At 41.5% G+C, this 16182-nt stretch overlaps 2 protein-coding genes and 1 pseudogene across 17 annotated transcripts in view; 2 read left to right on the plus strand and 1 right to left on the minus strand.

Moving 5' to 3' along the window:
* The window catches only part of TK2 (thymidine kinase 2), a 1024677-nt gene that overhangs the window by 485096 nt on the left and 523399 nt on the right, over window positions 1–16182 (minus strand). The gene's annotated exons all lie outside the window — the stretch shown is intronic.
* The window catches only part of LOC146402263 (protein-serine O-palmitoleoyltransferase porcupine pseudogene), a 48016-nt pseudogene that overhangs the window by 28617 nt on the left and 3217 nt on the right, over window positions 1–16182 (plus strand). For all 3 annotated transcript variants that reach the window (XR_014805776.1, XR_014805774.1, XR_014805775.1), the window contains one exon: window positions 10003–12062. The product of XR_014805776.1 is annotated as a protein-serine O-palmitoleoyltransferase porcupine pseudogene, transcript variant X3 (transcript). The remainder of the gene's footprint in view (window positions 1–10002; window positions 12063–16182) is intronic.
* CBFB (core-binding factor subunit beta) overlaps window positions 1–16182 on the plus strand; it is a 67179-nt gene that overhangs the window by 28403 nt on the left and 22594 nt on the right. For 11 of the 13 annotated variants that reach the window (XR_014805804.1, XR_014805805.1, XR_014805802.1 and 8 more), the window contains one exon: window positions 10003–10119. Coding sequence is in view for 7 of the 13 variants with exons in the window: in XM_084960175.1 (XP_084816301.1) it covers window positions 10003–10119 (117 nt within the window). In the remaining 6 variants the exon portion in view is untranslated. Of the gene's footprint in view, window positions 1–10002; window positions 12063–16182 lie in introns of all 13 variants that reach the window. The other 2 variants (XR_014805801.1, XR_014805800.1) reach the window with 1 other exon arrangement.

The following is a 16182-nucleotide window of genomic DNA, read 5'->3' on the forward strand; positions in this document are numbered from 1 at the left end:
CATTTATTGAGTGAGTGTGTATATGTGTGTGTGTGCATGCTTCATCTGTTAAGTTCCAGGCACATTCTGTTTTAAGCCATGTTATGATTTCTATAAGAAGTACTCTTTTCTGTTTTGAACTGTAAGAAATATATTGGCAAATGACATTAAATCACTATAGAAGAAGCTATTTTTTACACTTAGATGCAACCCAATTATGATTCAGGGACAAGTGAGATTGAATGACGACAGTGATTATCCACCAGGCAAGCCGCTGACTCTGCATTTCTAAATGGGGAGGAACATGTGACTAAAAGGAGGATGAGTCAGAACCAAGTGTCTTCTAAAGGAATCTGTTAAATAGACTACAGAAGTGATTACAACTAAAAGACAGGGTACATCCTTGGAGTTCCCATTGTGATACAATGGAAACAAATCTGACTAGTATCTATGAGGATGCAGGTTTGGGCTCTGGTCTTGCTCAGTGGGTCGGGAATCCGGCGTTGCCTTGAGCTGTGGTGTAGGTCAGTGGCTGTAGCTCAGATTTGACCCCTAGCCTGGGAACTTCCATATGCAGGTTCGGCCCTAAAAAGCAAAGGCAAAATGAAATTAAATGAAATGAAGTAAAAACAATAAAAGACAGGGGACATACTCTCTTTCTGGAATATCTATGTTTATGTACATTGACTTAACTAACTTTTTATGAAACCCATCTTTTTTACTTATTGAATTATAGTTCATTTACAGTGTTGTGTTATTTTCAGGTATAGAGCAGTGATTCAGTTATACATAACATAAATCTTTCCAGTTTCTTTTCCCTTCTAGGTTATTACAAAATACTAAATATAGTTTCCTATGTTATACAGTAAGTCCTTGTTGGTTATCTGTTTTACATAAAATAGTGTGTATATATTAACCCCAAACTCCTAATTTATCCCTACCCCTCTTTCCACTTTGGTAACTGCAAGTTTATTTTCTGTGTCTGTAAGTCTGTTTCTGTTTTGTGTATGAATTCATTTTGTATCTTTTTTTTTTTAGATTCCACATGTGATATTATATGACATTTGTCTTTCACTATCTGACTAACCTCACTTGGTATGATAATCTCTAGGTCCATCCATGTTGCTGCAAATGGCATTATTTCATTCTTTTTTATGACTAGTATTTAGTTGTCTAAATATACTGCATTTTCTTGATCCAGTTTTCTATTGATGGACATTTGGGTTGCTTCCATGTCTTGTGCATTGTAATCAGTGCTGCAGTGAACATTGGGCTGCATGTATCTTTTTTTTTTTTTTTTTTTTTTTTTTTTTTTTTTTTTTTTTTTTAAAGGGCTGTACCTGTGGCATATGGAGGTTCCCAGGCTAGGGGTCGAATCAGAGCTGCAGCTGCCGGCCTACCCTACAGCCACAGCAACAGGATCTGAGCCACATCTGTGACCTACACCACAGCTCACAGCAATGCGGGATCCTTAACCCACTGAGTGAGGCCGGGGATGGGACCTGCAACCTTATATTTACTAGTTGGGTTCGTTAATCACAGAGCCACAACAGGAACTCCTGCATTTATCTTTTTGAATTATTGTTTTCTTTGTATATATGCCCAGGAGTGGGATCACAGGATCTTATGGTAGTTCTGTTTTTAGTTTTTTAAGGAACCTTCATACTATTCTCCATAGTGGCTGTACTGGTTTACATTGCCATCAGCAGTGTAGGAGGGTTCCTTTTCCTCCACACCTCTCCAGCATTTATTTGTAGATTTTTTTTGCTGATGGCCAATCTCACCGGTGTGAGGTGATAGCTTATAGTTTTGATTTGCATTTCTCTAATAATTAACCATGTTAAGCATCTTTTCTTGTGCCTTTTGGCCATCTGTATGACCTAATATTTACTATTGCCTGTAAAAGAGGTGGTATTTAGCCTTGATTTTGTTTTTATTTTCTATTTTATTTTTATTTTTGGCTGCATTCTCGACATGTGGAAGTTTTCAGACCAAGACTCAAACACTTGCCACTTTAGCAACCCAAGCCATTGCTGTGACGATGACAGATTCTTCACCTGCTGCACCACAAGAGAACTCTTCCTAGCCTTGATTTTATATGTGAGGAGTCTGATGCTTTATTAGCAAACTCAATGATTTGTCTCAAATACACTGATAGAACTAGAATTTAAATCCAGATTTTATCTAATTCCAAAGCCCATTTAGTTTTCACTCTTCTCATGCTGTCTTGGGCTTAAATATAGTGATAATATTCCTTTTCTTTAAAAAAATAGTTATAGTTCATTTTAATTTATGGTAGTTATCTTCTATAAAGTCCTTGTAGACAGAGTTAATGAGTACTGAACAACTACTTCCAAGGAAAGTATAGAGTTAGACTCCTGTAAGCCTCTGGTCGCAATATCTTCCTCAATCAATTAGTACGTAATCTTGTTTTTGTTTTCTTTTTTTAATGTTTCTGTTTTAAGGCCCCTTGTTTGATATGTTTGTTGGTTCAACATTAAACAACAAAATGTTGAGCATCTAGGGAGTTCCCTTCATGGCTTAGTGGTTAACGAACCCATCCATGAGGTTGCAGGTTTGATCCCTGGCCTTGTTCAGTGGGTTAAGGATCCTGCATTGCTGTGGCTGTGGTGTAGGCCGGCAGTTACAGCTCTGATTCATCCCCTAGCCTGGGAACTTCCATATGCCAGGGGTGCAGCCCTAAAAGGCAAAAAAAAAGTTGAGCATCTAGGTTATTTGTAGCCTTTGGCCATTATTAAAAAGCCCTCAGAGTTGCCATCGTGGCTCAGCAGAAACAAATCTGACTAGCATCTGTGAGGATGCAGGTTCGATCCCTAGCCTTACTTAGTGGGTTAAGGATCTCACATTGCCATAAACTATTACATAGGTTGCAGATGCAGCTTGGATCTAGTGTCGCGGTGGTTGTGACATGCGCATATGTCACAGGTATAGCCGTTTTAAAAAGTTGAACAGCCTTGTAATCAAATGTTCTGTGTACATCTTTGATTAAATTTTAGGATATGGTCTTCTTGCTGTGGTGCAGGGGATTAAGGATCTGGTGTTTTTTCTCTGGTGGCTCAGGTTTTATCCCCTTCCCCCTGCAATGGGTTAAGCTGTTTCTGTAGCTATGGCATAGGTCCCAGCTGTGAATTGGATTTGATCCCTGGCCAGGGAAGCTCAGTATGCTGTGGGTGTGACCATTACAAACAAATTAGGATACATTCATAGGCATGACATTGCTGGGGCAAAGGAAGAGTCACACTTATTGTCAAAAAAAGCCCCCCCAGAGTTGTTAACCAGTTCAATATTGTGAGTGAACATTTTTTCCTATTTTTAATCATTTTATTTATTTTATTTCAAACTTTTTTTTAAATGGTAGTCAGTTTTCCCATCTCTACTGATTAAATAAAATACTCTCTTATTGTTTTAAAATGTTGCCTTTTTCATTTATTAAATACTTATGTACTGGTTGTATTTATTTATTTATTTTGTCTTCTAAGGGCTGCAAGTGCAACATATAGAAGTTCCCAGGCCAGGAGTCCAATTGGAGCTATAGCTGCCAGCCTACACCACAGCCACAGCCACAGCCACAGCAACTCGGGATCCGAGCCATGACCGCAACCTACAGCACAGCTCATGGCAACGCCAGATCCTTAACCCACTGAGCGAGGCTAGGGATTGAAGCCATGTCCTCATGGATGCTAGTTGGGTTCGTTAACTGCAGAGCCATGACAGGAACTCCTAACATGTCTTTTTTTGTTTGTTTTGTTTTGTTTTTTGTAAATTCTTTTTAATTCATGGTGTATCCCCCTCTGCCTTGATGGTAATACCCTATACAAAATGACAGGTAATAAGCATCTATAGAAGCAGTGAATCTTTCCACATTGAAATGTTAGGGAATCTTCTAAGAAAAACATTTCTAAATGCCGGTTGTATTTCTGCTCTTTCGTTAATCATAATTCAGATGTTTACTGAGGGCCTTAGGGGTATTGGTCATTCCCTATTACTGTTTTCCCTAATAGCTCACATTTATAGACTAGAGTCACAAGTGTTTAAGCTCTGATAGTTTACTACAAGAAAGTGAAATATTCTTTCCAATTGATTTTTTTTTTCTTTTTATAGTCACATGGCATATGGAAATTCCTGGGCTAGGGGTTGAATCAGAGCTGCAGTTGAGACCTACACCACAGCCACAGCAACACCAGATCTGAGCTGCATCTGCAATCTGTCACAGTTCGTAGCAGTGCCGGCTCCTTAAGCCACTGAGTGAGGCCAGGGATCAGACCTGTATCCTCATAGAGGTAGTGTTGAGTCCTTAACCCACCGAGCCACAAGGGGAACTCCCGAAATGGTTTTTTTTTTTTTTTTTTTTTTTTTGTTGTTGTTGTTGCTATTTCTTGGGCCGCTCCCGCGGCATATGGAGGTTCCCACGCTAGGGGTTGAATCGGAGCTGTAGCCACCAGCCTACGCCAGAGCCACAGCAACACGGGATCCGAGCCGCGTCTGCAACCTACACCACAGCTCACGGCAACGCCGGATCGTTAACCCACTGAGCAAGGCCAGGGATCGAACCCGCAACCTCATGGTTCCTAGTCGGATTCGTTAACCACTGCGCCACGACGGGAACTCCCCGAAATGGGTTTTTGAGAGTGAAGTATCTGCTTCTTGATTTTATCAATACCTTTTTACACTTAGCCTTTGTGTATACTGATGTTATTTATGGCTCATTACTAATGTGCATGGGAATCTTTGCAAATTTACAGTTATTCGGTCTTTATTATCTTTATCTTCTTTTGAACTACTCAATAAAGGGAACTCTTTTTCCAAATTTAGATACTCCGAGAATAAGTAGATTCCAGACTTTCAGAGATAAGACTATTTTGTACAGGTTGATAAATGGGAAGTTGACAAGGTTCTCTCACATCTTTCCTCTGACACTTATATTTCACAATCCAAGGTCACTAATATTTAGCTGCTTAAGAAGTTTGGTCCCTTTACTAAATGAAGGGTATAATCATCTCTTCAGCCTGGGCTGCAGAGACCTTGGTGTCTGTGTGGGAAGGGAAAGAATTGCATTTTTACTATTATAGTTGATTCCTTTTTCCCTTGCACACCTCTTTGAGGATTTGGTAAAAGCATTGGACTTCCTTAGAAAAATGCACCTGGGCACAGACACACATTTTTACACAGAATTTTGAGAGGTTTCTGGTCTTCTTGCAACTTATTTATAAGCCCAAACTCATGTAGGTTCTCTGAACTTCAGACTAAGAACTCCTGCCTCAGATAAGAGTATTGCTAAAAGTTGCAAGTAACCAAAAATCCTGTAACATGATACTTAGATATGTTATACATCTAACAAAGGAGAAATTTTTACTTGGGGACCTACAACTAACCTTTAGCCACTTGGATCCTTACATGTTTTCATTTGTCCTTACTGGGTGTTCATAGCCTGCTCTGCTGAATTTTTTTCTACCCACCATTTAAAAGTTCGATTTCCTCAGGGTTCTTCATGCATCCTTCTCTTTTCTTCTTCTTCTTATTGCTTGGGGAATCATTCCTTTCCCCTGGATTTAAATACCACTGTGTTGTTGATGGCTGCCAGATTTATATCATCAGCCCATATCTCTTCACAGAGTGCTGCTTCAAAGTCTCCACTTACGGATCTCATAGATGTCACCTATATAACAGATAAAACTTATTGCAAATATTTTTTTTGGTTTCTCTTTTTTTTTGGGGGGGGCCACACCAGGGGTACATGGAAGCTCCCAGGCTAGGGGGTGAATCGGAGCTGCAGCTGGTCTATGCCACAGCCACAGCAACGCCAGATCCAAGCCATGTCTGCGATGTACGCCAAAGCTCACAGCAACACCGGATCCTTAACCCACTGAGCGAGGCCAGGGATCGAACCCGTGCCCACATGGATACTAGTTGGGTTCGTTACCACTGAGCCACAATGAGAACTTCTGCAAATATTTTTATAACAACTCTACCCAGATAAAATTCATATACCGTAAGAATTCACTGTTTTAGAGTGTGCAATTCAGGAATTTTTTTAGTATATTCACAAAATTTACAGCTGTCACCACTCTCATTCCAAAACATTTTCATTACCCCAAAAAGAAATCCCATACCTATTAAAAGTCACTCCTCAATCTCCCCTTAGCCCCTGGCAACCACTAATATCCTTTCTGTCTTCGTATTTCCTTATGTCGAACATTTCATATAAATGGAATCATGTAACATGTGGCCTTTTTCTGGTTTCTTTCACTTAGCGTAATATTTTCAAGGTTCATTCATGGTGTCACTGCTTTATTCCTTTTTTATGGCTGAATAGTATTCCATTATGTGGCTAATGCCACAGTTGGTACGAAAGTGTTTTTGCTGAATCTACTGCTTACACAATGTGAAAATAAAGTGACATGTAATTTGGATTGAAATAACATCACAAATAACGGATATGTAGAGTTTGAGTTAATTTAAAAAACATGCAATACTTTTGCCTTATTTCTAAAAGAACACAAAATAAGAGGCTGTGGTCACTTTTAACTTTCTGTGAAATCATAAACATATTCTCTGATATTTTACTTATTTTGGAAAAGTATGCAGGCTGTTTTGTTGTTTCTGTGTTTGATTAGCCAAATCTGTTTACCCATTTTAGGCTATATAGAATCCATTTTATATAAAACATTTCATTGTTTAGGGCAGTGGGTTTAATCTCTAGGTCATATTCTAATACATTTTCTTTTCAGTTTGAAATAAGCCGTCATAATTTTCATTGGAAAAAAGTCTTAATGTGTAAATGACTTCATTAAATTATATTACAAAATGTCAAACTTGTTAAGAGACGGTATTACTTTCTTCGTACTTTGAGGTTTGGTATTCATGAATTATGAAAGTGGTCTACACATAAAACTGTATTTATTTGAATGTAAACATCTAACTAAATCATCAGATCATCTAAATATTATTTTAAATTACAATTCCAGGTACTAGTCTTGATGATGAACTGTAGCCATTTTCTGAACCCATTTAGGAATTTCCCAAAACAGATCACTGGTTTTCTTAATAAAGTCATTGATGACAGATATAGAGTCTGATCATGAAGTTGACCTTGTTCTGCTATTAGATATGAGAATTTAAAATAATGAGGTAGATCAGTAGGTGAAATGCTATTTCCTCACTATATAGCACCCCCTCCTCTGCTAGAAAGAGTAGGTGGGAATTTTGATTAGTAGATGTGGTGAGTCAAGTTATATTGCTGGGCAGTACAGAGGGGTATTGTTTTTAGGTCTTGCGAGGTGTAAAATATGAGATTTTCACAGTCGCTTGCCTGACTAGATGCACACCAGTGAGTTTTAAATTCACAGAATGGAAGGGAATGAGCACTTATCAGAACAGAAGGAAATGTGTGGTTAAACGGTTTCAGCTATAACTGTAGACTGTTTCCCTTAGTCCAAATGGGAGGAGAACTGGGACATTATATTTTTGGCTTTTTTCCAGTATTAGTAGAAATTGATTCAGCAAAGTTTATTGGGGCTCTTAACAGGAAAAGTAATTGTGTTTAGTAGTGGAGGAGAATAAATATGTACTGAGAAGGTATAAGTCTTTTTTTTTTTAATAGGTGTCTCTAATTTTTCTTGCATATTTGTAATTATTGATATTTATTAAAATCTCTCTAAAAACAAGAATGCCTCAGGATTTTTTGTTGAAGAAACTGCTGATTTGAGTAAAAAAAAAGATGATGCTTCCAGCTTTCTCCTCAAAATGAGAAACCGTCTTACTGATTTTATATAATTATTGATAATAAATAATGCTAATTTTAGCTCACAAAAGCACTGGGATTATCCAAAGAAAGTATATTTGGAATGGGCAAATGAAGAACCTTATTCACATAAAGACATACTTGATAACCTGGGATTTTGAAAGTTCATTGAAAGTTATGCTTCCTCTGCATTTAAAAAATTTTGTTGAGGCATTAAATGATTTTTTTAAATGCTGATTTTCATTCAGAAGCTCATGTTAAATAAGGTAGAGAAGACCTAAAATAACAACGTTGGTTTTTTTAAGTAACTATTGGTTGGAATAGTGTGGTGTTACTATGAGGGAGAATGTAGTAACTAACAAATTTCTCTTTTCTGATCTTTTCTTACTGTATCACAGTAAAATACACACCTCAAGAAAATATCATTAGCACCTTTCCTTCCTTCCTTCCTTCCTTCCTCTCTCTCTCTCTCTCTCTCTCTCTCTCTCTCTTTTTCTTTCTTTCTTTCCTCCTTTTAGAGCCACACCCTTGGCATATGGAGGTTCCCAGACCAGGGGTCTAATCAGAGCTGTTGCTGCTGGCCTACGGCAGAGCCACAGCAACACCAGATCCCCAACCCACTGATTGAGGCCAGGAATTGAACCCACAACCTCATGGTTCCTAGTTGGATTCATTTCCACTGTGCCACAATGGGAACTCCACCTTTCCTTTCTTGATGGATCCTTAATTTCTCTTGAGAACAATTATATTTTCAGGCAATATGAAAATTAATTTGGGAGTTCCTGCTGTAGTGCATTGGGATCGGTAGCATCTTGGGAGTGCTGGGACACAGATTCAGTCCGCAGGCACAGTGGCTTAAGGATCCGGTATTGCTGCAGCTGCGGCTTAGGTCAGAGCTGCAGTTGGATCTGATCCCTAGCCCAAGAACTTCATATGCTTCCAGGCAGCCAAAAAAAAAGAGAAAAAAATAATTTGGTGGTCAAAAATGAAAGTAATTTAAATTTAGAAGTCATACCTAAAATAACTTGCTCTAGGATTTTTTACTTGAAACAGATGAATTCTCTTATATTTAGTATGAATAAATAAATGTTGTATCAGTTAAAGTGCTTTGGCTAAAAACAGTAGAAATCAACACCAGCTAACTTAAGTTAAAAAAAAAGAAAAAAGCAGCATTACTTACCAGGAATCTATGAGGTAGCTTATAAAACTGAAAGAAAACACGAAAAGCCTGTCCCTGGGTGGTTCTAGGTATCCGAATAGGGGAAAACACTATGTACTCTCTTCAGGGACTAGTGAACTCCAGTTTTTTACATCTTAATGTCCTTCCACTTAAGATTCAAAAATCAAGGCCAGGAGTTCCCGTCGTGGCACAGTGGTTAACAAATCCAACTAGTTCATAAGGTTGCGGGTTCGGTCCCTGCCCTTGCTCAGTGGGTTAAAGATCTGGCGTTGCCGTGAGCTGTGGTGTAGGTTGCAGACGTGGCTCGGATCCCGTGTTGCTGTGGCTCTGGTGTAGGCCGGTGGCTACAGCTCGGATTCGACCCCTAGCCTGGGAACCTCCATATGCCGCGGGAGCGGCCCAAGAAATGGCAAAAAGACAAAAAACAAAAAAAAAAAAACAAAAAAAAACAAGGCCAAGTACCTCATTGTCCTAGCCTCAGCTGCAAGAGAAATGATGTCTACTTCAAGTATCACCTTATATTAATTTTTAAAAAATGTATAAAATTTCCATTTTCTTTCCTTCCTCCTTCTCATTACTTCTTCCTCCCTCCCCACTTTTTCTTTCTGTCTTTCCCCTTCCTTCTTCCCTCCCTCTCTCCCTTCGTCCCTCCCTCCTTTGCAGCATATGAAGTTCCTGGCCTAGGGATTGAATCTGAGCCATAGCTGCGAGCTATGCAGCAGCTGTTGCAATGCTGAGCCCTTTAATTCACTGCTCAGAGCTGAAAGGTCTAACCTGTGCCTCCACAGCAACTAGAGGTGCTGCAGTCAGATTCTTAACCTACCACACCACAGTGTCAACTCCTGTAGAACTTCCTTTTAAAAATAATCTGAAAAAATTGTGAGTAGAAATAGAATCCTGGTAAACTAGATTAACTGAATGTATATAATATGGCCAGAGGCTATGTTTTCCTATAATTCTTAATTTTGTATTTCTTTTTCTTTTTCCAAAGAAAACCAGTTTTCTTAAGTAAGTCTGCCCTTTGTTTTTCATGTGTCTAATAGCTTATCATTGGTTTTCAAACTTTTTTTCTGTGTCCTAGGTATATTTGAAGGCTCCCATGATTCTGAATGGAGTGTGTGTTATCTGGAAAGGCTGGATTGATCTCCAGAGACTGGATGGTATGGGCTGCCTGGAGTTTGATGAGGAGCGAGCCCAGGTAGGGTGACTTCAGGCTTTACTGACTGTGGTCCCTTTATTTATCCCTAATCTTGCCTTTGTCTGGAGATCTGTTTCACCCAGTCTTTAAGAGTAAGTATAGAGTACCATCCTGGGAGCCCCAGCTGGTCCTGGTCTTGCAGCCTGCCAGGAAGGCTGCCTGGAGGAGGTGTCGCCTGTAGTAGCAGCAGTGGTGCATCCCCTGTTCCCTGGACCACAGCTTCCTTACTGCCAGGTCTGTCCATCTGTCCATCCATCTGCTGCAGTCCACAATGGCCACCTTCAGCCGTCAGGAATTTTTCCAACAACTGCTGCAGGGCTGTCTCCTGCCTACTGCCCAGCAGGGCCTTGACCAGATCTGGCTGCTACTTGCCATCTGCCTCGCCTGCCGTCTCCTCTGGAGGCTTGGGTTGCCATCTTACCTGAAGCATGCAAGCGCCGTGGCAGGTGGGTTCTTCAGCCTGTACCACTTCTTCCAGCTGCACATGGTTTGGGTCGTGCTGCTCAGCCTCCTGTGCTACCTTGTGCTGTTCCTCTGCCAACATTCTTCCCATCGTGGCATCTTCCTCTCCATCACCATCCTAAGCTACCTACTTATGGGTGAAACGTACATGGTGGACACTGTGACATGGCACAAGATGCGAGGGGCCCAGATGATTGTGGCCATGAAGGTGATATCTCTGGGCTTTGACCTGGACCGCAGTGAGGTGGGTGTGGTGCCCTCACTCATGGAGTTCATGGGCTACCTCTACTTCGTGGGCACCATCATCTTTGGGCCCTGGATATCCTTCCACAGCTACGTACAGGCTATCCAAGGCCGCCCGCTAAGCAGACAGTGGCTGCAGAAAGTGACCCAGAGCCTGGTACTGGCCCTGCTGTGTCTTGTACTGTCAACCTGTGTGGGCCCCTACCTTTTCCCATACTTCATCCCCCTTGATGGTGACCACCTCCTTCGCAAGTGGCTGCGAGCTTACGAGAGTGCTGTCTCCTTCCACTTCAGCAACTATTTTGTGGGCTTTCTGTCCGAGGCCACAGCCACGTTGGCTGGGGCCGGCTTCACCGAAGAGAAGGATCACCTGGAATGGGACCTAACAGTCTCTAAGCCACTGAATGTGGAGCTGCCCCGATCCATGGTAGAAGTTGTCACAAGCTGGAACCTGCCCATGTCTTACTGGCTAAATAACTATGTTTTCAAGAATGCTCTCCACATGGGGACCTTCTCAGCTGTGCTGGTCACCTATGCAGCCAGCGCCCTCCTGCACGGCTTTAGCTTCCACCTGGCTGCCGTGCTGCTGTCCCTGGCGTTTATCACTTACGTAGAACACGTCCTCCGAAAGCGCCTGGCTCGGATCCTCAGTGCCTGTGTCTTATCAAAACGATGCCCACCAGACTGTTCACACCAGCATCGCTTGGGCCTGGCTGTGCGAGCCCTAAACCTGCTCTTTGGGGCCCTGACCATCTTCCACCTGGCCTATCTGGGTTCCCTGTTTGATGTTGATGTAGATGACACCACAGAAGAGCAGGGTTACAGCATGGGATACACTGTCCACAAGTGGTCAGAACTCAGCTGGGCCAGTCACTGGGTCACTTTTGGATGCTGGATCTTCTACCGTCTCATAGGCTGAGGCACAGCTGTGGACCTCACAGCTCCCTCAAAAACCCTCCTCCAAGGTTCTAGCTCTGATGGGGGATGAGGGAAAGCCTTCTAATTCTTGGCCCTCTCTCCATCCTTGATTCCCCCCACCAGCATCTCCCCCCCACCCCCCGCCACATACACACACCACTTCCATGTTTGTCAATTCTCACCTCACCGCAGGACAGACAAGGAGTGGTTCCTGCTGTGGGCCTAGGAATGGGAGATGCTTGGGGAAGCAGAAAGGGGGAGATCCAGGGCCTCTCCACCTTTCTTGTCCTTTTTTTTTTATTTAGTTTGTTATTATCAAAGTAGGAACTTTTTATTTTTTTTATTTTTATTTTTATTTTTTTTTGTCTTTTTGTCTTTTTAGGGCTGCACCCGCAGTATATGGAGGTTCCCAGGCTAGGAGTCCAGTCAGAGCTGTAGTCACCAGCCTGTGCCAGAGCCACAGCAACACAGGATCCAAGCTGCGTCTGTGACCTATACCACAGTTCACGGCAACGCCGGATCTTAACCCACTTAGCAAGGCCAGGGATTGAACCCGCAACCTATGGATGCTAGTCAGGTTCTCTAACCTCTGAACCACGTCGGGAACTCCGGAAATATTTTTTTAAAAAAGAGTAAGTATAGAAAGTCTCATGTTCTTGTAATATTAAGGAATCCTGAAGAAGTTGAGACACAAATTTTGGTCCTGATTTTGGGAAAATTTTCCCTTCAGTGATTCTAAAGTTTGCGGGATTACTGTTCTCTGTTTAGTGGGGCACTTCAAAGTCCAGTAGATGCTTTTGATTAATATTTGTTCTAAATCTTAACCACATTATGAGGGTTGAAAAGCCCAGTTTAAAATAAAATGTAGGAGGAGCCCTTTTGGTTTTGTTCATTTCTTTCTTTTTATGGCAGCACCTGCAGAATATGGAAGTTCCCTAGCTTGGAGTTGAATCAGAGCTGAGGCCTACGCTACAGCACAGCAACACCAGATCCGAGCCACATCTGTGACTTATGCCACAACTTGCAGCAGTGCCAGATCCTCAACCCACTGAGCGAGGCCGGGGATTGAACCTGCATCCTCACAGAGACAGTGATGGGTCCTTAACCCCCTGAGCCATAGTAGGAACTCCTAGGAGCAGAAGTTTGGGAATGGCTGGGTGAGGAGCTTGGCAAATTCTCTAGCCAAAAAGCAATGGTTAAACTTAAAATTGTAAAAAAACATTTAAGGTTTCTGGAAATTAACCAAAGAACATAAATTGAGAGGCATTTATTCAAACAAAACTAGTGAATTTCAATAAGAACAGTGATAGTCTGGCATTTTGGTCAGGAACTATTCCCATCTTCTCCCTTAGCTCTCTGGTCCCTGAAGTTCTACCCTGGACACAAAGGCAAGCCATGAGGACTGACAACTGTGCTGTCCTCTTGGAGAAGCTGATTTCATTGAAATCAGCTTGAAAAAATCTGCTCAGGGATATTACTGAAAACATGGGAGTTCCCTGGTGGCACAGTGGGTTAAGGATCCAGCATTGTCACTGCTCTGGCTCCAGTTGCTGCTGTGGCATGGAACTGACCCCTGGCACAGAAATTTTCAGATGCTGTGGGCAAGCCCCCTGCCCCTGTCCAAAAAAAAAGAAAACAGTAGTAGGATTTCTCTTGTGGCACATTGGTTAGGGATCCAGTGTTGTTACTGCAGTGGCTTGGGTAAATGCTGTGACTCTGGTTGGATCCCTGACCTGGGAACTTCCACATGCCATGGATGTGGCCAAAAATTGATTGATTTTTTTTTTTTTAAATCTTAAAAAAGGAAACAGAAGTCTCTTTGGCAAACAATCTGGGAAGGCTGATGTTGCAGGAAGCAACAAAATAGACTAGCCAGAAATTTATCAGGGACATCTAGAGAAAGAGAACTAAGAGTTCCCTTGTGGTGCAGTGGGTTAAGGACCTAGTGTTGTCACTACAGTGGCCCAGACCACTGCTCTGGCATGGGTTTAATCCTTGGCCTGGGAACTTCCATGTGCTGCAGGTACAGCCTAAAAAAAAAAAAAGAAAAGAAAGAAAAGAAAAGAAAGTGATAGAGCCCTCTTAAGATCGTACTTAACTTCTCATGGTCCGGAAGGCTGTGTGCATGTATAAGGCTAAACCTATTCAGTAGAGGATAAAGAGGGCCCTTGAAAGTTACTGGTCACTGGCTGACCACAAGGTAGACTGATAAACTCCCTGTGCTTTATAAAGGTATTCCCCTGAACCACACACATCCAGTGGCAAAGGATGGAAGCCTTCTGGCTCAAGGTGTTATAAGTAAAACCTCTCACCAGTGATTGGCTGACCACCAGGTTTTGCTGACCCAGGGGTAACCCTTTAGAAAGCAAGGTTTAAGCAGTGACCTCAGAGGCTACACACTACTGGGGAAATAAACTCTGCAAAATTAGGCAAGTCACTGAGTAGGCAAAGAAACAGCAACAGCACTCTGGAGGCAGGAATGATTCAGTTGCTGTAGTATATTTAAAATATCCAGTTTTTAATAGGAAATTAGAAGATATGCAAATAAGCATGAAAGTGTGACTGATACTTGGAAAAAAGCAGGAAATAGAAGCTTTGAGAGAGCTCAAATGATGGTTCTTAGTGACAGAAGCCTTAAAAGCAGTTATTTTTCAGTATGTTCAAAGAACTAAAAGAGGAGTTCTCTTGTAGTACAGCAGGTTAAGGATGAATCTGGTGTTGTCATTGCAGCGGCTTGGGTTGCTGCTGTGGCTCAGGTTCAGTCCCTGACCTAGGAGCTTCTACATGTCTCAGGTGTGGCCAGAAAAAAAAGGGGAGCTCAGCAAGGGGGCAGCGGGGGTGGGGAGTAGTTCCCTTGTGGCACAGCAGGTTAAGGATCCAGCGTTGCTGCAGCTGTGGCACAGGCTGCAGTTCAGGGTTCGGTCCCTGGCCTGGGAACTTCCACATGGTATGGGTGAGGCCAAAAAACACTAAGAACTAAAGGAAAATTTTTCTTTAAAGAATTGAAGGAAAATTATGACAGTGACTCATCAAATAGAGAATATTAATAAGGAAAGGTAAATTATTAACAAGAATCACATAGAAATTTTAGAATTGAAAAGTACAATAACTGAAATGAAAAATTCACAGACTTAACAGATTTGACCTGGCAGAAGAATTAGTGAACTTGAACATAGATTAACAGAGATTATCTAGTCTCAAAAACAGAAGGAAGAAACAAAGAAAAACGAACAGTCACAGAGACTGAGTCACCAGCACACATACTAATAGATGGAGAGGAGAGAAAAGAAACGGGCAGAAAATACATTTTAAGAAATAATGGCTGAAAACTTCTAAACTTGATGAATAATAATCATTTCCATATTCAAGAAGTTCAGTGTACTCCGAGTAGGATAAAAAGAGAAACCCACACCTAGATAAATCATAGCTAAACTGTTGAAAAACAAAGAGAATCTCAAAAGCAGCAAGAAAAAGGCCTCGGAGTTCCCGTGGTGGCGCAGTGGTTAACGAATCCGACTAGGAACCATGAGGTTGCGGGTTTGATCCCTGCCCTTGCTCAGTGGGTTAACGATCCGGCGTTGCCGTGAGCTGTGGTGTAGGCTGCAGACGCGGCTCGGATCCCGCGTTGCTGTGGCTCTGGCATAGGCCAGTGGCTATAGCTCCGATTGGACCCCTAGCCTGGGAACCTCCATATGCCGCGGGAGCGGCCCAAGATACAGCAAAAACACAAAAATAAAAAATAAAAAAAAATAAAAAAAGAAAAAGAAAAAGGCCTCGTTTCATACAAGGGACTCACAATAAGATTAATAACTGACTTGTCTTTTGAAATTGTGGAGGCCAGAGTTAGTGAAATGATATACTCAAAATACTGAAAGAATTTGTCAGAGTATCTGATTATTAACAGCAAGGATAAAAAGCTCTCTCTGTTATTTCTATCATCTCTTCCACGTTGTTCTCTGAGAACAGAAATGTAGGAATTTTCTTAAGAGATTTAAAAAAATAAAACCTTCCGAGTGAAAAATTCAGGTTCAAAGTTAAGTTTTGTTTTGTTTTGTTTTGGCTGTGGCATTCAGTGGTTTGATGTGGGATCTCAGTTCCCTGATCAGGGATTGAACCTGGGCCACAGTGGTGAAAGCACCAAATCCTAACCACTAGACAACCAGGGAACTCTCAGAAGTTAAAATTCCTAAGAATATTTGCTACTTTTTCATTTCCACAGGGATAAAAGACCTGATGCTTTCAGAAAAAATAGTAAATGGCAATTTAGAAGGTTGTTTCTGTAATAGCAGTTTGAATTTATATTATATGAGGGGGAATTTCAGATTGAGTTGATTGCTAAAATTAAAATATTTTATTAAAATAAGTAGGAGTTCCCATCATGGCTCAGTGGAAATGAATCTGACTAGCATCCATGAGGATGCAGGTTTGATCCCTAGCCTT

This window comes from Sus scrofa, chromosome 6, assembly GCF_054392235.1.
Source record: "Sus scrofa isolate SSC_HxYL_T2T_F1_AM1 chromosome 6, Sscrofa_HxYL_maternal_Yorkshire_Landrace_v2.0, whole genome shotgun sequence".
In the NCBI taxonomy this organism is placed as follows: Eukaryota; Metazoa; Chordata; class Mammalia; order Artiodactyla; family Suidae; genus Sus; species Sus scrofa.